The sequence below is a fragment of the Mizuhopecten yessoensis genome, unplaced genomic scaffold (genome assembly GCF_002113885.1).
Source record: "Mizuhopecten yessoensis strain PY_sf001 unplaced genomic scaffold, ASM211388v2 scaffold10509, whole genome shotgun sequence".
NCBI classification, from domain to species: domain Eukaryota; kingdom Metazoa; phylum Mollusca; class Bivalvia; order Pectinida; family Pectinidae; genus Mizuhopecten; species Mizuhopecten yessoensis.
This window is the reverse complement of record NW_018408582.1, coordinates 167,985-195,762: the sequence shown is the minus strand read 5'-3', so window position 1 is coordinate 195,762 and position 27,778 is coordinate 167,985. Positions and strand designations below refer to the sequence as shown.

Genomic DNA, 27,778 nt, shown 5'->3' with positions numbered 1-27,778 from the left:
CGCAATATAACTCGTCTTTTGATGAAAAAAAATGGAAATACGGAGTAAGGTAAAACCTTTCTAAAATGTAGTTAAAGAACGATGTCTTCAAAGGGAGGTACGGAAATTCTCCACAAATCGTAAACGGTTATGACAGTACTACTAATTTTAAATCGTCGAATATCATACTTAGCAAAGACATATCACTGTAACCGATTTTAACTGGAGAAGAAGTCCGGAAACACATCTAAAATGTGACTGAAAGCTTTGCTGGTGTAAATAACCATTATAGTAATTTATTAAAAAGTGATTTATAAAAATCTGTGACCAGCCTTATAAAGCATTATATTTATATATATAGAAAGTTTTCATTTGAAGCTGAAAACGTCTTGAAAAACTCAAATAGAAAAAATCAAGACTTTTTAAAAGGTGGGTTTCCAAAATGGCCCCTCCTTCGATTTCAATTTTCTTTTTGTGATGTGTAGACCTTAACCCTGTCACAACAAAAAGAAAATCATTAAAATTGAAAAGAGTTCATAGTTCGTTTATTCGTAGAAGCATAACGCCGGAGTTTCCCCCCAAAGGACGAATGTTGTAAAACTAACAATGCATTGGAGGATCATTTATGATGCACCCAACACTAGGGATCATATGTTATACATGTACATGTAAAAATTCCTTTACAGACAAATCAACAGCCGGAAGCCATCTCAAGCAATGATATTTTCCAGATAAAAAATGTGTTCATCTCAGAATAAAAGTATCTTATATCTTTTGTATACCAAATATATTTTGATCATAAAAGGATTAGGTCAAGAACTACCAGTGACAAAAATATTAATCCAAAATATGTGGTGAAACATATTGAAAGAAGGGATCAAATGACAATATGGTCTATACATTATAATTCATGGCTTTGTGTATAGTATAAGCATTATGACCTAAAACTGACAGAAAAGAAGTAAATAGCTGTTCCAATTTAGTTGTTTGTTTGTAACTTCGTTCTTATATATATATATATATATATAAGTTAATCGCTGTATTAACAGCTGATGACATATACAAATAATGTTTTGCAAGATGCAAGAGTATGAAATGTGTTCGAAAGGCAGACTTGGAAAAAAGGAAGGAAGAAAACAATGATGCGAGGCTTTGAGCTTGTTTTTAAACTGGTGATTCTAGATTCAGAAGAAAACATTCTTTTTTCAAGCTTTGTTGAAACTTCTAAGCCCTTGGGCGCAACTGTTATGGATTTTGAAGATTGTTATGATAGCCATGTTAACAAAGTGTAATTGATGTAAAAGCACACATTCCCATAGTTCTTTGACCAACTAAGCATTGGCGGTAGTAATCTTTTCTTGGTGTCGTGTATCCAAACATTATATTTAGTCTGGCCTTTGTGTGTGAAACAAACCTGACAACGGATGAGGTCTTAAGATTGCTGATTCACCCATATTTCTTAATCTTTACGAATTCTGACTTGGCTCTCTGGGGGAGAGCTGGTTGTTTTCACCCTCTGAACCACACAGTTTGTTTTTGTAAGTAGAAACTTGATTTGATGTACGAGTTCTCTGTCTGGTCTGTCAGTTCATTGTCATCTTTGATTCATTGGTCCCCGTATCCAATTATACAGTCACAATAGTTGGCACCTCCTCAAGTATATCAATGAAGCAATTTGATATTAATAAAGCTTTAAAAATAACCAATGCCATAGATGGCAATGATAATTCTCTACAATCAATCGGGATTTATTAACTGTTCTGTCATTGTTAGCCTGTAGATTTGAGTGTTCGCTCTGACCAGTCTTAAAATACGAGTACATACTGGTGTTAATATCAGATGCTTCTAACATTGGCAGGATATCTCTGAAACCACGATCAACGACTTCATTGTCGTCTTGCTCCAACCACGTGAGCTTGTCTATGATGTTTTCTGTAATGCTTTCATCATTTTGGCTTCCAGGGAATGGTCCTACTGTGTCCAAAATGTAGACATCATGAATTTAAGATAATAACGCTCCTTCTGGCCACCGTAAGACATTCTCTGAAGCTTGTGGTCAGCACTTGTTTTGATATAAATATATGTACCATCTATGAAGGCATTCACTTTGTCTCCAAAGAATGTTCTAAGAATAAAATATTGTATGAAAGTATCTGTTTCCTACTCAAATGGTCAGTACCATGGAACATTGGAACTATAGATTTATTTAATGCTTGTACTACAAAATGAACGGTTTTTGAAACACTACGCAGGGAAATGCAATAACACAACAATAAAAGAGCATTTTGTGTAGTTTTGGTAAAGACTGAAGAAGAAAGAAATGGGACAAAGCACGTACGGATTTTGAGAAACTGTTCGTTGACCAACCTCTCTAAGCTTTGCAACCAGGGCGATCCAAGAGACAAAAATTAAGAGTCAAGGCTGATTGATTCTTTGATAAGATGTGCGGCACTTCTAAAATATCATCAATCATTTCAGATGACTTATTTCATAATTGAGCGTTCAAACACTCTCTTCCTTATAGAATAACCCCTGTACAGGAGTTTAGGTCATTGCAAATAAGACACCAGAATTTATGTGTGAAAAGAAACTGATGCCTGGCACGTTTTTGCAGAAGATGGATTTGCTTTCCTTCGAATTAAAATGGTTAAAACAGAGATAACATTTTGTATGTAAACAGAACCCGTAAAAATGGTTCTTGATTGTTAAGAGAGGAAAACTTTTAGTAGTTTCATCTTTAAAACGTTCTGTGTCAGATTCTCTTTCTTCTGAGATACCTTTTGTATCACTTCGGACCAATGCTAACTTCTTCATTTGAGCAATGTATGCCACTTTTAGTCAGTATATCCAAAAGTTATATATATTATGGATTTTCTTTTACATATCATGTACCTTTACATTTACGATACGATGGCAACCTTTACCAATAAATTTACTGTTGATTACGAGATGAGTATTAATAAATGAGTTTGAAATATCCCCTAAAAGCAATATAAATAGAAAGTTTGATGATAAAATGTATAAAATATGATAACAAAATGTAAAACAATAAATTCTATAAAGTGACAAAAAAATTACATTTGATATAAAAAATGATTGTTAACTAAACTTTTATCAATCATACCAAGCGATGAAATATATTGGAATTTGAATACTTTCCTCCTCTTTTTTGGACTGAAAATTTGCATACATATTTGAAATAACACGACTTCTTCATACTATGAACATTTTAGGTATACAAGAATAGTAATAAAAAAATCCTATGTTTTACATTAAAATTTTCACAAATTGTTCGATTTAACTCAAATTCTGGATATTAAATAATGTTATTTAAGCACTACATGAAAGAAAATTTTCTTTCCCTAGTATTATGATGCAAAAAATACGATTCTTTTTCAGAACAATACTTTCAGGTTGATATTTCGTTTTTCGACCCCCATGCTACAATTAGGTTAAAGGGGCATTACGGTGAAGTAACTTTTTTTTGTGTCTTTTTTTCAAATACTACATAAACATATCAAGTGAGACTCCTTATGGAAAATAACGATCGAATTTGGCTGAAATAGATTCATAAAAATGATTAAATCTAAGATAATCATCAGTATTTCTACCTGTCTGACCAACGTTTTGTTCAGGGATTTCCCTCTACTAGCGCATGCGCATTGCACACCATTTTTTTGTAAACAAAATGACTGAGCGTGTGAAGTAAGCCAAAGAAAAGTGTTGTACCGTGTCAGCTACGAAGCGAAAAGTTGCCAAATGGTCAAAAGATAGCGCACGGAGTACGTTACGGAATCATTATTACAGGTGGGAGTATTCAAAGAAGAAAACAACTGCCCTAGCAGTCAGTCTGAAATGGAATCGACAGAAATGCTAGCGCTGTTTATGTTTTGAATAAATATCTAAAACTATTAACCTCGCTAGTAGCTTTGTCTGAGTTTGAACACAGATGAACTTAGTTTAATATGTCGATGGGAATGGGATTAACTTCTAATGATGGATAACTACTGTTCAATAAGTTTTAATACGGACATAGAAATCATATTACTTGGTTTCATAGTGCGGTAAGAAGTTTCAGTTGCCTGACGCCCCTCTCTGGGGGCCCCTTTGGAAACCGTTTCATTTCGCCCAGACCGCTCGTGTTTACTGCCTAGTCAGGTGACGTGATCGGCGCTATTTTTAGCAGGGCTTTCCCGAACAATTCAAGTGGTCAAACTGGACATTTGGAACGGACTATGAATATGGGGATAGCGAGGTAACATAAGTGGAAGTGCATACAATACATACATTCATTAAAAAAATATGGCTTTTTGCGTGATGTCCCTTTAATTAATCATCTAAAAAATTTGAAGAGTGATTCAAAGTAATAATTCCGGATGTATATAATGGATTGAAAAAAGTTATAACAGCAGCATAAATCTCGTAGCATTTCTGAAACAAAAGTTATGAGGGGGCAGGCTCCTGTGTAAATTTAACATAGCTGGAAATAGTCCCTTTGAAAACAAACTTACAAGAAAAGAATAAACATGATAAACCACTGCCACTACGTGTAATGGACCAACTATGTAAGCAACCTGAACGATGATATACCTAGAAATCATAAAGAATAATGCAGAGTATTGCAAAGTAATCCATATACCCCCACTAGTAATGATTTCTATATTTAACAAACAGTACACTTATGTCAGGAAGCATATGTAAGAGTAAGGATATAGTAACCTACTTCCTGAACTCCACCATTTCAAGATGTCCATGTACACCAAATCTGGTTACTCCAGGTGAAATAATATAGAATATTTTCCCCAGACAAACTTTTTCAAAAGTAAAAGTCAAAGATCAAAGGTCAAGTCGTACTTCAGAGTGACCTAATCATTGCACTCTGCATTCTGCCATCCCAAGAGCACATTGTACACCAAATCTGGTTACTCCTGGTGAAATAGTTTAGAAGATGTGCCCGGACAAACTGTTTAACAGGTTAAGGTCTAAGGTCAAGTCGTAAGTCACAATGACCGATTTCTTGCACTCTGCACTCCACCATCCCAAGATGTCCTTGTACACCAAATCTGGTTACTCCAGGTGAAATAGTTTAGAAGATGTGCCCGGAAAAAGACTGTTTGAAAGGTTAAGGTCTAAGGTCAAGTCATAGGTCACAGTTAGGTCATAGTGAATGTCTTCTTGCACTCTACACTCTGCCATCCAAAGATGTCCTTGTACAAACCTGGTTACCCTAGGTGAAATAATATAGAAGATATGTCCTGGACAAACTTCTTAGACGGAAGGACGGGCGGATAGGCGGATGTAGTGCAAACCTATAGTCCCCCCGGGAACCGTCGGTGGACTAAAAACGTCGACTACTCTGCACACCGAACAGGAATTAATAGTTACCTTGCTGAATGACTTCCTTGGTCGTTTGTTCATGACGATGCCGAATAGTAACCCAACTAAAAAAGCCGCAATACGGCACCAGGGCGCAATGTAGATATTTGACCAGTATTCTTGGAACGAAGAAGCGCCCCTGCAATAGTGATATTTAAACCTTATTTAGTTAACCTTATATATCCATACATAATTCGAATAAAGTCAAGTTTATTCCAATTTTCAAGTAAAATGGGCTACAATAAGATTGTACTTTAATAGCCAGCCATAATTCTTGTGAATCTGAACATCCAACACAAATGAAGCAGTGTCCGTGTCCTAATCATTAATTGGTATAAGGAAAGATTATAATTCAGAAGTTTGAATAACTATCATGTTGTCCTTAGAAACAATGTAAAAGTAGCATTTTATTATTACCCAGCAACTTAAGTTCGTTTTGCAAGCAGGAAGCGAAATAGTATTTGCAGGCAAAACATAAATAGTTAGATGAGCTGTCTGCAGATACACCTATTTACCAAATCATGCAGATGTGGAGTGCGGTTTCGTTTACGGGGTAAAGAAATATATTTCATTTTAGATATTGAGAAGTTATTTCTCATATTTTAAATAATGTACCCGGATATTCACAAAGAAGTTGATTTCCATCTCCCTGTTTCTTCCTTGTGACTTCATTTTATCTTGACGTCATATTGTTATCTTGATAGTGATGTCAGCATAGGAGTTGTATACGTCTTAACATAATCGTAATGTGATGTATTGATAATGAGCATAACTCTTGCGTACCACAATTCCTTTCAAAAATGTTGTAAATTATCTAACGTTTGATAGAAAATGCCCGATATTTCAGAGAATAATCCCTGTTCTAAAGACCCACACACATCAACCCTACCACATCCCCTGCATTCAACTCCCAGTCGTCCAAATTATGGAATTCACCAAATTGATTGAATGTCTACGTGGGTATTTTGTTTAAGTAAAATTTGCGTGGATTATGTAAATGATCGATTTTATAACTATATCCTTGTTTCGCAAATAGTATCGATAATAATATATAAAGGAGGAGACAATTTTATTCAACACAATGAAGAACTAAGAAACAAATGCCTGTTATTGCACATGTAGTAGGATGAAGTAAAGGATTGTTAGGACTAAGATTTGCAGTGTTATAAAGGTTACCTTGCTCTGATCAATGAATGTTTCATCAGAAAATGAAAGCAAACTGCGAATTAAAAGTAATGATTCATTAATATACGAAGTTATAATGTTATACTTACGAAATTAAGGATCCTTTGGTGTGATATTGTTTGTATACAGTATAAGCCATCCCTCCAGCCATGAGCGTCAAGGATGTAAGGATTGCTACAGGCATTTTGCTATGAAATAAAACATTTGAAGATATATTGTATTGTTTGATATATGTTGAGCGGTAAACGTTTAAAATTCTTAAACAACTAGTTCCACTTTACTTTTGCTGTGTAAATACTACCCTTTTCATATTTCGCGCCGGTTGAATCGATTTTAATTTGAATTACGGTTTTATGACTCTGCGGTATTCTGTTTGTGCCGATATTCCTTTTGTATAATGCATACCAATGACGCCATTGAAAGAAAGAAGTGGTATGATGCATAAAGCGTAGGAGAGGGACGGACCGCGAGGTTGGGGCCGATAATAGTCAGGAAGTTATACAGGTGTTTTCTCCAACCCATACCCCTGACCAAATATCTGGATAAGTTTACTCGTGATTTGCGATGGAGGTAATATGTTGAGGGGATCAGCCATTTTCCTTTCCAAATATTCTTGTCAATGTGTAAATGATTTTGTAAGGACATATGGGTTTGTATAGCTGAATCCAAATTATATCTATATCGTGGTAAAGCAAGACTGTGTAAGTTACTTACGTCATATTATTATATTACACCAATCAATGTTTTCATTCAAATGCAAGGGCAGAGAAAAGTCCCCTTTTTCAGGGTAGGGGCCACCTTTTTTTAGAAAGCAGCTTCCAATGTTATCAGAAACATGTCAGTACTAATTTACGCATTACTTTCAAAGTTATTTGTGTTTTTAGACATGGTGTTTTGAAATGAATATAAAATGTGTTATAAAGTAATTGTAAACAATAACATATATAAGAACATAAGGGACCAATATAAAGGCTGTCGCTTGGATACCTTGTTGGATTGACCCGTCAACAAAAACACGGCCGGGCTCTGATTTGTTGATAAAGCTCATAAAATATAATCATAAATGGGTTAAATATTGAACATACCAGTAGGTTAAGACAAACTTGGGTTCTATATCATTTCCTTTTTTCTATTATCTACCCTCTCTTGTCGACGATGTCTCCTTAGGCGCCCGTTTTCGTCCTATTAACCTAGCTGTCGCGTTGATGTTTAATTCAAATAAACAAACAAACAAACCATTTCTCTAAATGGAGATGCTGAAAGGTTTAATGAAATAGATTTGCAACGCAGACAAAAAACGCCAAGACTTGATGATATTTCCTGATGTTGTTGTGGAAGATGACTCCTGTGAAATGGCGGACAACTATTGACCTAAATATTTATGCGACTTCAACAGACAAGTCTATACAGTTGGTATCTCTTCAATTCAACAGAGAAACTCAAAAGGATTCGGTGCACAGTATACTGTGGTATACATTTCGAATACTGACCAAAAGCCAAAAATTACCGCATCGGTGAATCAGAATGACAGTTCGTGCATAAAATGAAAGATGACAGGTTAACCGTAACTTGAACTCTCACTCGATGAAACTAGGGCAAAATAAATAGCAGGTCAACGCATTAAAAAACTATATCAAGACAAATGTAAACGTTACAATGCAAAATGAAGAAGTTGTTTTGACAAACGAAAACGTTCCTACTAATGTTTAATTATAAAAAAAAGAAATGTACCACCAACTATCTGTATAGTGACTTTTCAAGTATACTCATGACGCTATAGAATAATATATGGTAAGGGTTTACAGGTATTTACAGAATGCGTTTTAGATTATTTAAACTTTGATTATGATTATGAGTATAGGAAAGTTTTGTATGCACTGAAAACATGTAGAACTTGTTCTGAAATAGATGTGTAACCAGCAATCAAATTACCTTAGAGCTTACAAATATTTAATTACCATAGAGCTTAAATATATCAAATTACCATAGAGCTTACATATATCAAATTACCATAGAGTTTACATATATCAAATTACCATAGAGCTTACATATATCAAATTATCAAAGAGCTTACATATATCAAATTACCAAAGAGCTTACATATATCAAATTACCAAAGAGCTTACATATATCAAATTACCAAAGAGCTTACATATATCAAATTACCATAGAGCTTACATATATCAAATACATTCCGCATAACTGTTTTCGTCAAAACATGTTTCCCGTATCCTTTGATTGATCGCTGAATACTTACAAAATCATCATAAAAAGGATAAGTAGGGATACGGTATAAAACTGCATGTCATTTGCCAAGTACCAACTCCATCCCCCACACTGTGGATACAAGACAACATATAAATGAACGATTCAATTATATATATCCATATTGCAAATGACGTATGTAACAAATAAAATAGAATCACTTCACCTCACTTTGTGATATCGCACTTACATTACATGTGGTAGATATATGTTTAATATTGAAGGATTCCACTGCCAAAAGATATACATGTATCTAACATTTGAAACTGTTTATTTTCCGCACGAATATAGCTTTGATTAAACATATCTGAAGAGAAAACCATACCTTGCTGTATATCATAGAAAAATAATAAAGAATAAGATAAACATAATATTATCAACAACAGAGCTCTAAGTGTAAACTGTCAGCATGTCCTGATTAGGATTGGTAACCATGCATCTCATATAGTTATACTAGCGATGAAACCAACAGTGCTCTAAGTGTAAACTGTTAGTTTGTCCAGATTAGGATTGGTAACCAGATCCGGATTGGTAACCATGCATCTAAGATAGATATACTAGCGATCAAACCAACAGAGCTCTAACTGTAAACTGTTAGTATGTGCAGATTAGGATTGGTAACCATGCATCTCAGATAGTTATATTAGCGATCAAACCAACAGAGCTCTAAGTGTAAATTGTTCGTATGTGCAGATTAGGATTGGTAACCATGCATCTCATAAAGTTATACTAGCGATCAAACCAACAGAGCTCTAAGTGTAAACTGTAAGTATGTCCAGATTAGGATTGGTAACCATGCATCTCAGATAATTATACTAGCGATCAAACCAACAGTGCTCTAAGTGCTAACTGTAAGCATGTCGAGATTCGGATTGGTAACCGTGCATCTCAGATAGGTATACTAGCGATCAAACCAACAGAGCTCTAACTGTAAACTGTTAGTATGTCCAGATTAGGATTGGTAACCATGCATCTCAAATAGTTATACTAGCGATCAAACCAACAGAGCTCTAAGTGTAAATTGTTAGTATGTCCAGATTAGGATTGGTAACCATGCATCTCAGATAATTATACTAGCGATCAAACCAACAGAGCTCTAAGTGTAAACTAATAGTATGTCGAGATTAGGATTGGTAACCATGCATCTCAGATAGTTATATTAGCGATGAAACCAACAGTATTCTAAGTGTAAACTGTTAGTATGTCCAGATTAGGATTGGTAACCATGCATCTCAAATAGTTATACTAGCGATCAAACCAACAGAGCTCTAAGTGTTAACTGTAAGCATGTCGAGATTAGGATTGGTAACCATGCATCTCAAATAGTTATACTAGCGATCAAACCAACAGAGCTCTAAGTATAAACTGTCAACATGTCTAGTTTATGATTGGTAGCCATGCATCTCAGATAGTTATACTAGCGATCAAACAAACAGAGCTCTAAGTGTAAACCGTTAGCATGTCTAGATTATGATTGGTAACCATGCATCTCAGATAGTTATACTAGCGATCAAACCAACAGAGCTCTAAGTGTAAACTAATAGTATGTTCAGATTAGGGTTGGTAACCATGCATCTCAGATAGTTATACTAGCGATCAAACCAATAGAGCTCTAAATGTAAACTGTTAGTATGTCCAGATTAGGGTTGGTAACCATGCATCTCATATAGTTATACTAGCGATCAAACCAACAGAGCTCTAAGTGTAAACTGTTAGTATGTCCAGATTAGGATTGGTAACCATGCATCTCAGATAGTTATACTGGCGATCAAACCCGCACTAAGTGTAAACTGTCCAGCTTAGGATTGGTAACCATGCATCTCGGATAGTTATACTAGCGATCAAACCAACAGAGCTATAAGTGTAAATTGTTCGTATGTGCAGATTAGGATTGGTAACCATGCATCTCAGATAGTTATACTAGCGATCAAACCAACAGTGCTCTAAGTGTAAATTGGTAGTATGTCCAGATGAGGATTGGTAAGCATGCACCTCAGATAGTTATACTAGCGATCAAACAAACAAAGGTCTAAGTGTAAACTGTCCAGATTCGGATTGGTAATCATGCATCTCAGATAGTTGTACTAGCGATCAAACCAACAGAGCTCTAAGTGTAAACTGTTAGTATGTCCAGATGAGGATTGGTAACCATGCATCTCATTTAGTTATACTGGCGATCAAACCCACAGTGCACTAAGTGTAAACTGTCCAGATTAGGATTGGTAACCATGCATCTCAGATAGTTATACTGGCGATTAAACCCACAGTGCACTAAGTGTAAACTGTCGAGATTAGGATTGGTAACCATGTATCTCAGATAGTTATACTGTCGATCAAACCCACAGTGCACTAAGTGTAAACTGTCCAGATTAGGATTGGTAACCATGCATCTCAGATAGTTACAGTAGCGATCAAACCAACAAAGCTCTAAGTGTAAACTGTCCGGATTAGGATTGGTAAATATGCATCTCAGATACTAGCGATCAAACCAACAGAGCTCTAAGTGTAAATTGTTCGTATGTGCAGATTAGGATTGGTAACCATGCATCTTAGATAGTTATACTAGCGATCAAACCAACAGAGCTCTAAGTGTAAACTGTTAGTATGTGCAGATGAGGATTGGTAACCATGCACCTCAGATAGTTATAGCAGCGATCAAACCAACAAAGCTATAAGTGTAAACTGCCCATATTAGGATTGGTACCCATGCACCTCAGATAGTTATACTAGCGATCAAACCAACAGAGCTCTAAGTGTAAATTGTTTGTATGTGCAGATTAGGATTGGTAATCATGCATCTCAGATAGTTATACTAGCGATCAAACCAACAGAGCTCTAAGTGTAAACTGTGAGTATGTCCAGATAAGGATTGGTAACCAGATTTGGATTGGTAACCATGCTACTCAGTTAGTTATACTAGCGATCAAACTAACAGAGCTCTAAGTGTTAATTGTTAGTATGTCCAGATTAGGATTGGTTACCAGATTAGGATTGGTAACCATGCATCTCAGATAGTTATACTAGCGATCGAACCAACAGAGTTTTAGGTGTAAACTGTCCAGATTAGGATTGGTAACCATGCATCCCAGATAGTTATACTAGCGATCAAAACAACAGAGCTCTAACTGTAAATTGTTAGTGTGTCCAGATTCGGATTGGTAACCAGATTAGGATTAGTAACCAGATTCGGATTGGTAAACATGCATCTCAGTAAGTTATACTAGCGATCAAACCAACAGAGCTCTAAGTGTAAACTGTTAGTATGTCCAGATTAGGAATGGTAACCAGATCCGGATTGGTAACCATAACCATCAGAGCTCTTAAGTGTAAACTGTTAGTATGTCCAGATTAGGATTGGTTACCATGCATCTCAGATAGTTATACTAGCGATCAAACCAAGAGAGTTCTAGGTGTAAATTGTCCAGATCAGGATTGGTAACCATGCATTTCAGATAGTTATACTAGCGATCAAACCAACAGAGTTTTAGGTGTAAACTGTCCAGATTAGGATTGGTAACCATGCATCTCAGATAGTTACAGTAGCGATCAGTGGAAATAGTTTTGCCCCACCGTGCTACAATTGTATCCAAATGTAACAAAAAAGGTTATGTTATATACGAGAAATCCGTTCTGCTTGTTATGGTATAGGGATTCTGAATGTATGAACTTTGTTGTAAATAATATACGTTAGTTCACTTTGTGCACATTCCTACTGCCTTTATAAAACTTTTGAATTTATTCTCAATGTTAAGCTGATATAAATTTAAAAAAAAAACTTAAGATGCGCCTGTTTCGAGAACAATTGGTCATACGATAAAACAAAATGTTTGGCTTTATGCTTAAGCTTAAATCTTTTTAATCTGATGCTGCATCGCTTTGATTTGTGATGTTCATTATAGGGAGTGATTCTGGATTTTTCAAAAGATGAAGAAAGTATGAACTGAGAACGTAGAGAGTTTTTAACAATGTAAAGTTGTGTAAATGGGAACTCGAGTGACGATGACTAGACAGAATGGAATTATAGGCCGGTGTAATGACCGGTAGTCAGTTACTCTCGTCACGCGTTTTGTTTCAGTATCTTTCACAGTTATAAAATATGAAAGAACTTTCACTTGTATTCCAATTTGAGTTCGTCATGTTCGCAGAAATATGTTAATGTGTATGTGAGAAAATTTACCTATTTCATAATTTCTTATATTAGAAATATCAAATCTAAACTCGTGGCTTTAATATATTTTGAGCGCCGAGCGAAGACAAATATAAGACATTAAAATACCTTGTCAGTTTGAGTTTTTTCAGACAGAACCTGTCACTGTTGTGGAAATACAGGTCTACTCGTTTAAACCGATGCATGTTCTAGTTTTCTGTCACGGATTGTAGTGATCGTCAGCAGCTAGGAAGGTCAACTAGTGGAGCGTCCGTCTAGAGTTCGGTGGACGAATCCTATTTTATTACAATGCTCAAGTTATTATCAACAATATATGATAATAAAAGGACATGTCTTTCAATTCTTCTCACCGTCAGTTTTGTTTATGTAATAAAGGTCATCTCGAACTACGACGAATTATTGAGGGATGGGTGTTTGGAAGATTTTAACAGTAGCCCAGACGTAAATAATAATATGAATTGCAGTTTTAATGGTCGAATAGCAGAACTTGTAACAAACCAAGAAATAAAATTTAGAAATTATATCCAAACAATAAGTGACGAGCACTCATTAGATATACAATAACAAAACACTACAATCAGCTCTAACATGTCAAACAGTGATGAATTTAAGAGTAAGTTTTTTAAGAAGATATTTCGTTGCCAATGGACGAAAGTTGTAAATAACACTACCAAAAATATATATAAGGAAGCAAACAAATGGTGACGTTCACAAGAATATATTTACACTTACAATGCATTTTCGTCTATAAGCATCACTAAAGGAATCGCGTTCATAGAGCTATAATGCAATTTGATCAGCGTCATTTTGAACCTTCTCTTCCCGCCTCGATGGACACGAGAAAACCGTTAAAAGCGAACATTTTGTTGACATTAGAGTGTTCAAGGAATCTCATTGGCACGGACGACACAAACCCTTATATCGAAAATATCAGATATTTGTACTTGGGTAACACAAAAAATAAAAAGATGTAATGTTTATATAAGCATTGAACGACTTATCGTCAGTTTTGATGCCGGTATGAAATTGATAATGCCTTTCTATCGTTGTCAGAAGCAATTAGTCATTTAAACAAAATAAGAAAAACAATTAAATACCGTTTTACACCCAGTTCAATAGTTATGAATTGAAATTCAGCGATTATTTATAGCGCGAGAAAAAACAGTTCTCACGTATCTGCCTATTCCGTTATCAATGACGTTTAATCTCGCTAAATAAAAAGAGAGAAAAAGCGGATCTGGTATCTTTGCCTCGGAAGAAGTTGAATAAAGACACGTTAAAATAGTACTTTCCCTTTACTAATTTAAAAAATTAAATGCATCAAACATTTTCAGTTAAGCACATTTTCCCTGTCAATAATCAGTTAATTTCTCTTTTCATAATTGATACTCAATATGTGATTTGTCTAAATGAAGACTAATTTAAAGACAAAAGAAAAGAAAACAACGGCGCATATTTAAATCAAAATATAAGTTTGAAGTTTTATACCGGTTTATCCGTCATGACGAGGTTGTTGACATATAGTAGATTTGTCCACCAAGACTCCTTGCAGTTTTCTATATATGGAAAGGAAGTTGGCATTAGGGGGCCGCTTTTCATGTACTCAGATACTGTTGCGAACATAAGGATTGTTATCATGTAGATCGGTGTCAACCTAAAACATACACAGGTCATACTTACAAAAAGAAAGCTGTAGTATTCGTATAATATATGTTATTGATAACCTTAATAATATCTACAGTCGTTATCATTTGTATATGTAACGTGAATCATTCATGTTATGTGACATGCGCAATAAACCGGAAGTTCCATGTGTGAAGACCTTGAATGGTGTGTTTGTTATGTTGATAACTAAAGGTTCGGTTCAATCCGGGAATGATCCAATCATCCATCCATGAAGACACTATAAAAGCGTGTGCGTATAAACTCGCAAACAAGTAAATCATTTAAAAAAAGGATGTCTTGAATACAGGAAAAGAGCATATCTCATTGTTATAACCATTGGATATAGGACATGATCGTCGAGTATACTATACCTAGACTAGTGATATATTGGTACATGTATATGTTTCAGCTCTGCATTTATTCTATTATATCTATTATCAAGGTAAATAGGTCCACCTTTACTGTACGTGTATACTCTAATTTCCGTCTCTTTATTATTCAATTACCATCCTCTATCAGTTAGCCTTATCAAAGCATATTGTTATAAAAAAGCACGAATGTACATATAATGTGGTATAATGGAGATGACAGTTATGAGTCGTTTAAACTTGTTGTCCGATCTTTTCGAATCATTCGATCAATAAAATATGTTTTAACTACATGCTACATAAGAAGAGATAATTGATTATTTTTTCGAAACAGCAGACGTACCTCCAAAGCCTGTGGAAGAAGTAATGGAAGACATAGCCGCCGACATTCCGTCCAGTTAGTTTGGTTTTTAGCGTCTGCAAGTTCTTCAGCTGAGTATAGGACAGCATCATCCCGCTAGATGTGACATACAGTAATAGTTGATTATTTTTTATAGAATCGCATCCAACAAACATTGATTTATCAAATTTCTAAATATAAAATGAAGAATATAAGAATATTGTGCAGATACTAAAAAGGTATATATAAATATTTAAAATATAAACATCAATGAAGGAGCTTCAGAGCAAGCTTGTGGAACAATTATTGTGTTATGAAGGTAGTGTCACATGCCGACAGCAAGATTGCCACAATCATTAAAACGATCTTTTGACGTGTTTTTAATTGTGACGTCATAATAAAAACGCCGTCATCTGATTGTGACGTCATAAATATACAGGTCTTTGAGTACAATGATACTTGATAATAGAATATTTTACCCCTTTCGGGATGAGGGTCGAATGATATTTTTTCTTTTACCCTATTCACCTAATGTGTATCAAATACAATGATATTATGTTATATAGGGGAATCCCTTTGCCTCAACCCTACGATGAACCATGGGTATCTTATAATTGGAAACATATGGATACACTTGTCCAGGATAAGAGAAACACATAGCCCATAAGAGTGTTCCATATGTGCGACGTGTATATCACAAAGACGTGGGAAAGTGTATTCTTTTATGCCGCAGTGATGCTAATGCAGTGTGTTGAGTACACTTTTTGATGTTAAACTAGTTATGTATTTTCTGATTGCACAAGGGGCGTTTTCAGGTTTGCTAGTTAGGTATTACTGTATCGTTTGTAGTTATACCTGTATTATGAGTCAATTGTATTAATGTATAAAATTTGTCATTGCATATTGCAAAAGTCTAAAATCTCTGCTGAACACTTATTTTTACATATTTCTGCTTGTAGTCGTACTACTACGGAAGAGCTTTAGGGCCATGTAGAAAAAACTCGAAATTTCAAGAAAGTAATTGAAAATTTCACGATAGTAACTAAACATTTCGACCTACTCGAATTATTGAAGCTATAATGTGTTAATATTAAGTTTCATGTTTTTTTTGGTTTTTTGTTGTTGTTGGTGTTTTTCTTTCAAAAATAATACAGTTGCCAGATCAAATCATGTACTTATATACATCCTTTTTTCTATTCAGGATTGAAAGGTTTTTGCAGACTAAAAACGGGTTTTTATGTTTCCTACTACAGTTTTACATAATACACTGGTTTTTAGGGATCGTATATATAGCGTTCTTTAACATTCAAACAAGCGTTAATGTTCAAAATACTCCGTTCAATAACACATTCGTATTCCCATATCATAGTAATAAGTATTGACAATATAACCATTCTTTAATATTTGCAATATATCGATCGCAAGTGAAACGAACAACCCTGGGACAACTTCACTTTACAGAATGTTTTTCTTTTTTTGATAATATCATCTTATGCGTGTTGGCAAAAAATGGGTCAAAATGCCATCTTCTCTGTTAGTGTTAATATAGGGACTTGCAAGGGAATGTATATATTCTATGATTTAAGCCATTTATCGATGAGCTTGCGCTAAGTATTTCATGTTGATGTTCATAGTGGAAGCTTTCAATATTATTCAATAAGTTGATTCCATTTCATAATGCATTTTTCATATTTGGAGGTCCACTTAATTTCAGCTCGGTTTAAACTATCAAAAGAGTTTAAAAATATTGCAGATTTGTTTCCTTGTCTACGTTTATACTATGCGTAGTTGCACTCAGTGACCTTTACTGTAATGACGTCACCATGTCCTGAAGACATTGTATTATAGGGCCACATTCGAAAGCCTGTCAAAACGTCATTTTACTAACACAAATAATCATACTGTTAGAAACTGACAACACACCATAGGCAGTGTAGGTATTCCATAAACTTGCTATAGAGGAATGTCATGTTTTTAACTGTAGTTATTAAATACGGTACAGGTTTCTGTGGTTTCATATTGTCGATGTGGTGTTTGACTAAATCTTCGAGTAAGCGATAAGCGAAAAAAGAGTAAATTATTATGTAGGTTTTTGGTAAATGAATATACTACTCTCGGGTGCAAGGTCCTGTTTTGGACTCACAAACCTCCCGGAGTTTACCGTATTACAGGATATTTCCGTGGGGGTGATCGTTTTGCTATTCCACGAGTCAATTGAGTGATGACGATAATATTATCCGCAGTATAACATGGCAAGTGTAAAAATGAGCCGCGATTTAAAACTTAATATTGGTCATGTCACCATGAAAACGCGTGTATGTTGTTGTGACGATTCATATACATAAAGAGTACTGGTGTTTAAATACAAGGTTATATCACACATTTCATACTTTTGTTGATGATAAACCTAGCAAAATACATTATTTTCGTTGCTCAATTTGCTGTCATGAAGCTTATTCATTTGGCAATTGAACACTTTGTATCTCGTGCTAGGACACCACGAGAATTTAGTTCCTTCACATGTCGAGATCGTAAAATTCTAATTTTTGGGTAAAAATCGCCATAATTTAAGAACGTGTAAATAATCCACTATTCTGTATTTCTCATATTACATACCTTCACATACGTTTACATCGTACATGTAAAATCGCTTTCAAAGTTTGTAAAATATAAAGGGCCTTATACTTTTATGATATACATAGACTCAGCAAAAAAGAAAAGCTAAAACCTTCCTCTACGGACAACAACTAAATCACTTAAAATAGAACAATGATCCTGTATTATATAACAACTTAGAATAGAATACCAACCACGTGACAACCTATAGACCGGTAGCTAGTAACATATTATAACCGGTACGCGTTTTTCTTTATGCTGCTGTTGTAACAAGTTCAGAGAGAAAGGGCTGTTGGAGTACTCTAATAGGGACTATGGCAATGTCAAGTTCAGAGAGAAAAGGCTGTTGGAGTACTCTGATCGGGAGTTTGGCAATGTCAAGTTCAGAGAGAAAGGGCTGTTGGAGTACTCTAACCGGGAGTACGGCAATGTCAAGTTCAGAGAGAAAGGGCTGTTGGAGTACTCTAATCGGGAGTATGGCAATGTCAAGTTCAGAGAGAAAGGTCTGTTGGAGTACTCTAATCGGGAGTATGGCAATGTCAAGTTGCCCGACAACTTTACTACAGTGCGGAGGCAATAAAGCTTTTGCTGAACCGAACGGGGTCGACGTCCGACCTTCCCCAGAGCGTTAAGCACACCTCCCAGGAAGACCTACGGATACGGCTGTTATTAACACATTGTTACTACAATAACATGCCTCGGTCGCCATGTGTCTGCCTAAACTATCTGAAATCGCGTGAGAGTATACCGACTAAAATCGCATCCCTCTAATATATGGCCCATGTTGACACAACCTCACCATAACAGCCGTTTTCAAGGGCCGCCACTGACCGTCGTTGGGTGGTACGGTAATAAAACATTAATTTGCAAAGATGAATCCAGATTCTGCTTATGGTGAGGGGAGGCATAGCGTTTGGATATGTCAATATGAACGCTCTGCGAACTGTTTCGTTGTTCAAAATGACCGTTTTTGCAGTCGCTATTGCAGCCGGGGGTTGGTGATAACTATATAAATATAAAATTTATTTATTTTACAACAGTTATGAAACATGTTATTTTAACTTATATGAATCACTCTTGTTGGCCCAGATGTTAGCGCCTGGGGGGTCTTAGTGTGGGAGGAAACCGGAGAACCAGCAGAAAACCCACGTGATCGGGCAGGTGACCCCTACCTGTTGACGTCCGATCGTGAAATCGAACCCCGGCCGCCTTGGTGAAAGGCAAGTGCGCTATCCACTGCACCACCCGACCATGGTGATAACAGAACAAGACTTGTGAAAGTGCCGGGAATTGGAACGGGAATCGAAATTTCGAGGCTCTATTTTACAAGGTCATATGGAAGGGTCATTATTTCTAAACACAATAAAACGCCAGTGTAAATCCGTAGAGTCAGCAAAATTGTTTTGCAGCAAAATATTAAAAAAGAAACTGATACAAAGCCAAATGCTGTTGCCAGAAAATTATTAATTTATCTCAACTTACAATAGTGAGTACCCTCCTTTTTTACTTTTTTTCGTATTTCATGACACACTTTAGCTTTAAACAGGGGTCGAGATGTACTGACTCAATTTGTACAAAAAACACTTTCAAAATATTAGGAAGGAGGGTCCCATGATCTGTACTTATCAATGCATCGTGAATGATTTGAGTTATGGTATAGTTTGTAGCTGCATAATCAATCTAACCTCAGCATGAAAAATGTGTCCACTGCAGAGGTACCACCGAGTATAATTTGGAACGAAAAGTTGTGTGTCATTTCGATGTAGTTTAGAGGGTTTTCTATAAAACAAATAAAAATGAACAAAGATTATTACATTATTAATCAATAATCAGGTAATCCACACATATAGCTTTAATTGCTTGGCAGGTACTACGGAAAGTAACCTTGAACCATAATTTCTTGTCTGCTTAAGTTATCTGATAACATAAGGTGAACTGCAGTTTGCTTTATATCAAAATTTTTTTCCAAATAAGACGTTTTCTTCATATATAAGACATTCATAGAATTAATTTCAATGGAATAGGCTATTAAAATAAAAAAAAGTTTTGTTCTATAGCAACAAATAGCAGAAAGTGGAATATGTTGTTAATGTCACGTACATCGTTAGTATTCAATCTTTTTTAACGATTTTTTTTAATAAATATCTCGTGTGAATGATAGGGGTGTTGCCGGAGACAATTGACCTGTTTTGGAAAAGATAAAGATAGTGTAGTATACTCCAGTAACATCTAGCAATGGACCACCCTAACCTTCCATTTGCACTTAGTAACCGAACAGCATGCTTACCTAATGACCAGACGTTGGGGAATGTCATCACCAGATAAACGTAAGTGTGACAAAGCATAACCCATGTAATGGTGAAGAACCTGATACCATGGATACACCCGATTGAGTTAGGTCCAGTCTTTCCACTAACTATCTTCGGGATGTTTAGTTGTAAAGCGAATGCCTTAGCGATCTTGCTTAGTACGCCTAGACATCAAACAGAAAATACGCACGTTATTACAAAAATATACAATTGTTTGGTAATATATATAGTATTCCGAAAATAAATTATACTGCACCACATGTTTGTCGTCATAGGGTTAGTCGATGATACTAAATGCCTGAATCTGGAATTCAGATCAGTCTAAAGTACTCTTGAAACAAAAAGAAAGGTGCGTAAAAGTCTTCAAACTTAAACAAATTTAAAACAAATATGAAAGGTACTGGTTAATGCCCAATACATTTAGGATAAATGTGTATCATGAACCGTGCAACTACTCAATATACTTAAATATGGCTATTAAAGTAGTGTCTACTAACCACGTAGAAAACATGTATCTGCCAACATGGTTTGGAATATTTCGTTTACGACTCCAGAGCAGTTGCATGTTTGGTTCAACCAACGTTTGTTTATCAGTACACCATACCCTTTTCCGCAAGATGGCTGTCATTCGAACCCTACAGGACCGCTGAAGTTATATCGGAGCCTTAGACTCGCCAATATGCATACATGCCAACAATTCTGACACCTGTTGGTAGGTTGATCTATGTAACAAGGTATATTTATTTTAGATTCAATAGCCCTCACCTGTCACATGTATTTGTATATACATACATATATGCATTAATTTAATACTAGCAACTTGATGTTTTCACAAATAGGCTATACCACTGAAATTACAATATCTAATCCGGTGTAGTATTCAGGAGCTGACACAGTTTGATCTATCCTCGGAGTAATTTCTAGTCCGGTGAGGTATCCAGGAGCTAACACAATTTGATCTATCCTCGGAGTAATTTTTTAGTCCAGTGAGGTATCCAGGAGCTGGCTGAGTTTGATCTATCCTCGGTGTAATATCTAGTCCGGTGCGATATGCAGGAGCTGGCAATGTTTGATATATCCTCGGAGTAATTCCTAGTCCGGTGAGGTATCCAGGAGTAGGCAGAGTTGTATATGTCGTCATACTAATTGCTAATCCGGCGTAATATCCAGGAGCTGACAGACTTGTGTCAGTCATATTTTACATTGTAGTTGTATTTAATGGTTACAGTGTGGTACCTGTCCTACTGTCCTTTTCCTTTTTAATTACCAAGCCGTGACATAACGTGTATTGCCTGCCCTTCTTTACACTTTAAGAGTTGCAGAGCGCTGTAAGTCTCCTTCCTGTTGTATGCCAGGTCATTGGTCCAGGCTGACCTTTCTTGCAGAAGATGACCTTTGACTAACTGGGAGACTTATCACCATTAAAGGTTGACTAAGGCCGTTACGGATGGCATTTCTTTTTAGACGGTTTAAATGGATGCTCATTTTGTCGTGATGAAAACTTCATCACTAGTAATGCTTTTCAATTTTATAACGATACTGCAACTACTTTGTGTTTTGTGGGCATATGTGGAACACATTAGGTTGTATGGTTCATGGGCGGAATATATCAAGGAGGTTTACCAAATCATATTAAGAGTTAAACCTTTGGGAAAACTTTGACCATTGTACATTGTTTTAATGACACATAGGCTCTGGTACATATCATTAACAAACAGACCAGTAAATATGAAAGTCATTGAACTTTCTTTTGGTAAGATGGCATGATCTCCCATGCATCATACATTTAGGCGAATTATTTAAAGTCAAACATATTTGAGGAAAGAGTAAATCTTAGTAGACAATCTTTCTCGCTTACAGGTAACAGACTTCAAGAGGAAATCCCTTTGGATAGATGCAGCACCAAAATCCGTTCCTCTAAGATATCTACCGACGAGCTGTCTCGACGTTATAGAACCTAAAGGTTCACCAATGACTCCTTCTAGTAGGCAAACATAACGACTTTCAGCCTGCTAGTTCTGCAGTGAATCCATCCCATATAGCTCTATTTACTTCTAATCTGCACAATAGAGATTTTTCTTCAAAATTTATTTCGACATACGTGTTTGCTCTGGCTTACGACCATAACCAGGATCCAACTGACACTTTCTTTATTAAGAAAAATAATATGTTGTGCATACCGTGTTGCCCCTTCTAGTAATGAACGTTTTACCTTTTAAAGAGGAATGTTAGACAATAAGATTGCTGTTCTAGAATTTATAACCACAACTCCTTTTCAGCTAGTTCTTTTCTGGTCCATGTTACTCTATGCTTTTCATGCATTTGCTCGCTTCGGTGAAATAGCAAATACAGGAAATACCTTAAATCTAGTACAATTCCAAAATGCATAGCGCAGGTCAGATATCACAGGATTGAAAAGTAATTTCATCTAAAGCATTAATTTGCATGGCCCTTTAATTCAATATATGAATTAAAAAAACAGTGTTGCGCCATTTAGATGCAGAGATCCGTGCTTTAGGTCGCTTGAATAGCAATGCTTACAATACAACCGTTTGCCAACTTAGTATTGGTCATTTGTGAGGCCTGTATCCTATATTTTGATATATCTCTGCAATATTAGTTTTACCTGTAAGTCTCTTATGGTTAAACATTGCACAATATCAAGACATGTTAATAATAACATTTGATGGAGATTTTACAGTATAGTGTGACATCATGCAGATTCGAGGCCTGCTAGAACTGGTCTCTGTTTCTGCTGTTCATGCAAGAATTGTGTATGGACAGTTTCGATGAAGCCTTTTGATAATTTGACATTATGTGATTGTGCAGGTATTAGACTTTGCTTGGGCCGGTCTCCTAAGAACATATCTCTTTTCTGCAGACTGTATGAGCATCGCTAATTCTCAACATGTTTTGCTTTTACATTCTGTATAAATGTATAAAAGCCTTATCGTGTGACCGGTCTCGCTCTGTACTTGTCAACTAATGTGCATGGTCGTAATACTTTAGTGGATTTGAGGTTTTACATGCAAAATGTGTAATGATTTTTCTCTTGCACTGCTTGTAAATGTGCTTTATTATTGCCTACTAACCTGAAGATTCTTCTGTGTAGGTTTAGGCAAATTTGTCTGTGTGGGACAATATGTGTACAAGTAACTGGATAACGATACTTCTGTTTCGTTCATAGAAGTACTGTTTATAAACATGCTATATCATGGCATGTTAACCTTGAAATTATTTTGCGCCGGCTGACAAGCAATGTTTTTGTTGGTCACCTCTGCCTGTATCGTCATGCAGTGTATAGCAGCAGCTGTGACAAGTTAAATGACAGAGGTTTTACGATATGGTAGATAGTACCAGGATTGTAGTTTACTCATATTACATGTGGTGATGGTTCAGCTAAAGTTAGTTGCAATGTATTTGAATCCAAATAAAGCCAGTAGTTTTGAAAATATTTGCCTTGTTGCAAATATGTCTGTGTTTGAATATATGTGAACAAGTAAGTGAATCATGATATTTATAGTTTCTTTCATAGAATGCTTTTTGTAATTGTCGTGTTAACAGTTAATGCTATAATTTGAACTTTAAATCATGCAGTTATCTAATATTAGGTCTGTGTACATGTCTGATTCAGCCGGTTGTGTACTATAATATTATCACTTTTAACTATACAATGATGCATTTTTTCTAAAAATAAATCTTTTGTAAAGATTGACTTTTTCATATGTGCAAGTACGTTTAGCCTTAAGCCTTTGTGGGGAAACATGCAATGTGTCGCATCTAGGATAAGTGGCAACCCCCATTTAAGTTTATGTTCCCCATCTAATGTATTCGTGAAACTGTACGTATAGATCATGTCATGTGGTATTTGTCTTATGTTTGCTATTGTCAGGTTTGTGTATAACATGTAGATAAACTAAAGCAAAAGTCACATTACGGTGACCATATTCGACCATGTATCCATTTTGTTGAGTATGTGATTTAACTTATTCAAATACATTTGAACAATATTAGTTGTCTGGTATACTTTGTTATTGATTAAAAGCATTCCTTTTTGGCAACTTGGTCAAAAAAGGAACTTAAAGATTGCAATGAGAGGCAACAGTAGGACCTGGGAACATACCAAAACAATCAGCATGATTTCATTCCATTAAGGAAGTTATGACGTATGCTGGCATATGTGTACGTATTCATAAAATAATATATAGGCTTGCTTTGTTGCTCAGCACTAGATTTTGGGTTGTGTATTTATTATAATATTGAGAGTATGTTAAAACATTACCATATTTCATCTTTCTTGGTTGCTCAACACTGTGTGGTAAGTTTGGTAATCCATCTCCGGTACTGTTTGCGTCTTTTGAAACATCGGTTTGGTGTTCCCCACCGTTTTGGGGTGTTAAGTGAGAAACAGATTTATCACACCCCAAGGACTGAACAGGGATGATACCTTCATTTGTTTTCACGGAATTGTCGTCCCCAATCTTAAATTCTTTCATCACAGGATTGTTTGAAGCACTCTCCAAATTGACAGTTTCCTTATTGTCACTAAAAACACTACGGTTTTCCAAAAATACAAAGATAGTTGAACATAACACAAGAACTACAAAAGCGCCGAGAAGGATCCTGGAAGGTAAAAAAACATATATATGGCGTCTTATTGAAATTAACAGGATTTTAGTTTTAAATTGCACAAAAATATCTATTTATTATTTAATAAACTTCAAAGTAAGTGAAAATACATAACAATAGAATAGTTCGTCATTCTGATATATGTATTTAGATATAAAATGGTGAGTGTGTTTTGGAAGCTGTGGATGTGTTATTTTTTTAGATGTCAAATAAAGCATATGAACTGAAAACTGTCCGTTATCAGAATTAAAGGTTCCAGCTCATGATAGCGGATTGTTGTAAAGGAATTTTAGTTACGGAAATAGAGGGACAATATATATGAATGTACCATTGTCGAAACCGATTTTGAAGTTTTTTGTTTTTGCAGATACATTTATGTTCTATTTGAAAATGGGTAGCATATAACTTTGTCCTTTGTAAGTGGTTTTTTTTCAAAGTAGGCATTCTTTTCAAAGTGATTGTGTCTTTGTTATGCCTGGTTAATTATTTAATTAAGCCTGATCAGTCAATGAAATCATCGATGACGTCACGATATTTATCACCTATTCTCACAATATGTTTATCATTTCCATGCAGCTAAACATTTGTAGCACAGAGTAAGAAAAATCGATTTTCTCATATTTTTTTTTAATAAAAGTATATAAAAAAAAAAATATATTAACTTCGACAATAACCTTTGCTTTACTTGTTTGTTCAATACCAAATTAGAAAACATATTGCTAATACTTTTCTGCTTTTAACTATTATAGGTATGGCTTGTCCTCATAGACAGGACTATGTCAGAGTCAACGACGGCAGAAAACAATAACACTGACAGGTCAGCGAAGGCCCCGCCATTTACCTGACGATCCCCCTTTCCCCGTCTACATTTCTATCGTCGACCTTGACCTTAAAGTTATAATTGTTTAAACCCTTACTGCACATCTACATGGTACAGCGTATAACCATGTTAAAAAATAATTAGTCTTTTTAATTCCTCCGTCCCCATGGTCTTATTTTTTAAGGAACAGTGACTTTACCGTTTATCTTAGAAACTTTTTAATTTCTTATTGCACATCATCTTCAAATCTCAATGTTTCACCTTGTCAAATTTCATGAAAATCAGTTGTTAGATTTCTAGATAATTTCCGGAGAGGACAGTGTGGATAGACGGGCGTATAAATTGAGTACTATGTTCGATGCGGGAACGTAAACACACAAAAAAATACAAAAAAACACCAATGCACATCAATAAGCACAAAGAACATCAACCTTCACATCGTAAGAAATGATAGTGTTACTCACAAAGTTAAGAACGCCGCCAGGTCGTGTGTTATGTCTGACTCCACCATACAGTCTGCTTGCCTTACCATCATCTTGGCGCTTTCTAAAGCATCTGTTTCATGGAACGATACTATTTATATCAGAGTAAAGTAGACATAATTGAGACTGATATTGTTGGGGATTTATTTGTTTGGATCGTGAGCTGAGGATTTAAGATGAATTGATTCTTTTTACATCATGAGATAATTTTCCTGACCCATTTATAAATCAGTGTTCAGGTTAACTTTCCATAGTTAATTCCAGTGTCATACCATCAAAAGGAAGCATGGTTTCACGAAAACAAATATAATTAATACAAATTATGAAGTTTTAAATGCCGTTAATCCGAGTTTAAATTAAAAAAAGAAATTAAATTTGTTTCCTATTTCGTGTTTATATAAAAGTCAAATTTATATTAAGTTGATACTAATAGATCTTCCTTAAATTATTTTTTTAACATATAGCAAGTCGATTTTGAAACGATGTGAAATATAAAGGAACATGTGAAACATTCAAATTTCCACACCGATAATTCTTATTGACGATATTTATGTAGTCGTCCTTAATCACGGAAAAGATCTAATGTATAAAATGGAAAAACTTACCTAATTTCAAAAGTCCATATACGTCACTTCCGGAACACGTATCGGGAACACACATACCCCAGGTAATCCTCAATTGTGCCGGTATTTCTATTCCTTCCTGAAAATAGTATTTTCAATGACTTATAAAGAAAACGATACATCCACATTTAGGTGGAAACAATCATTATAAGAAAAGGCTACGTCATTTATATATACAATTAGAAATGTACGCATAAATATAAAAGGATACGATTTTCAAATGGATTACATTTATTCTGCCACGTCTGTGACGTGACGAAACCTATTCATTGATAATCAAGTTTCATTGGACGACAAGCTATTCAAGAAAACCATGCACGTGTGATAATCTTTCAAAAACTCCTCAGATATTGTAAATGCTTGGAAAGTGATGGCTTCTTTTGAAGAAAGAAAAACATAATTAATGAAGCAATACGTCAGTGTTTATTGTCAAATGACTGTAATGAAGTTTGTCCGAAATTAAAGATAGGGGTTTATATAAAAGAGAACAATACCAATTCGTTGAAAAATAAATTAAAAATTAAGCTTAAGATGTTAACTGACCACATTTACTCCTGAAGTAGTATTTCTTCCATTTCTTTAGTAATCAATAAATCCGCACGGCAATATCTGTACCCTAAAGTTCGTGGATACCGTTGATGTGTCCTGGGGATGTTTCCAAGGATTTCACCAGGTTTGATATTTGATCTGCTTTTTGAACACTGCTCCATGGAACCAATAAAATGGAGGTTTCCCTGAAGCAGCCCTGGATTTACTTTTCCGTAGGAGTCGAGAACTATAAAAAGAGTATGAAAACATTATTTAAGTGACGTTTTGTTCACCAATGTCTGCTTCTCTACATAGTCAAGGGATGTATGCTTTATTTCAGATACAATGCATGTTTATAATGTTCTACATGACAGGTTATATTACACAGTCTATGAGATAGGCAAGTTGCGCTAGTATCTATGTTA

The 27,778-nt window shown here is 35.3% G+C and overlaps 1 protein-coding gene across 1 annotated transcript in view; it reads right to left on the bottom strand.

The window, feature by feature from the left end:
• LOC110460879 (nose resistant to fluoxetine protein 6-like) overlaps positions 1–27,450 on the bottom strand; it is a 31,575-nt gene extending 4,125 nt beyond the window's left edge. The window contains exons 1-11 of the mRNA XM_021514075.1: positions 27,369–27,450; positions 26,808–26,904; positions 26,185–26,275; positions 24,554–24,894; positions 20,250–20,435; positions 19,648–19,741; positions 15,350–15,463; positions 14,462–14,627; positions 8,798–8,877; positions 6,630–6,728; positions 5,365–5,494 (exon numbers count right to left, since the gene is read on the bottom strand). Coding sequence (XP_021369750.1) covers positions 5,365–5,494; positions 6,630–6,728; positions 8,798–8,877; positions 14,462–14,627; positions 15,350–15,463; positions 19,648–19,741; positions 20,250–20,435; positions 24,554–24,894; positions 26,185–26,275; positions 26,808–26,862 — 1,356 coding nt within the window. The 5' untranslated portion in view covers positions 26,863–26,904; positions 27,369–27,450. The remainder of the gene's footprint in view (positions 1–5,364; positions 5,495–6,629; positions 6,729–8,797; positions 8,878–14,461; positions 14,628–15,349; positions 15,464–19,647; positions 19,742–20,249; positions 20,436–24,553; positions 24,895–26,184; positions 26,276–26,807; positions 26,905–27,368) is intronic.
• Between the last annotated feature and the right edge of the window lie 328 nt (positions 27,451–27,778).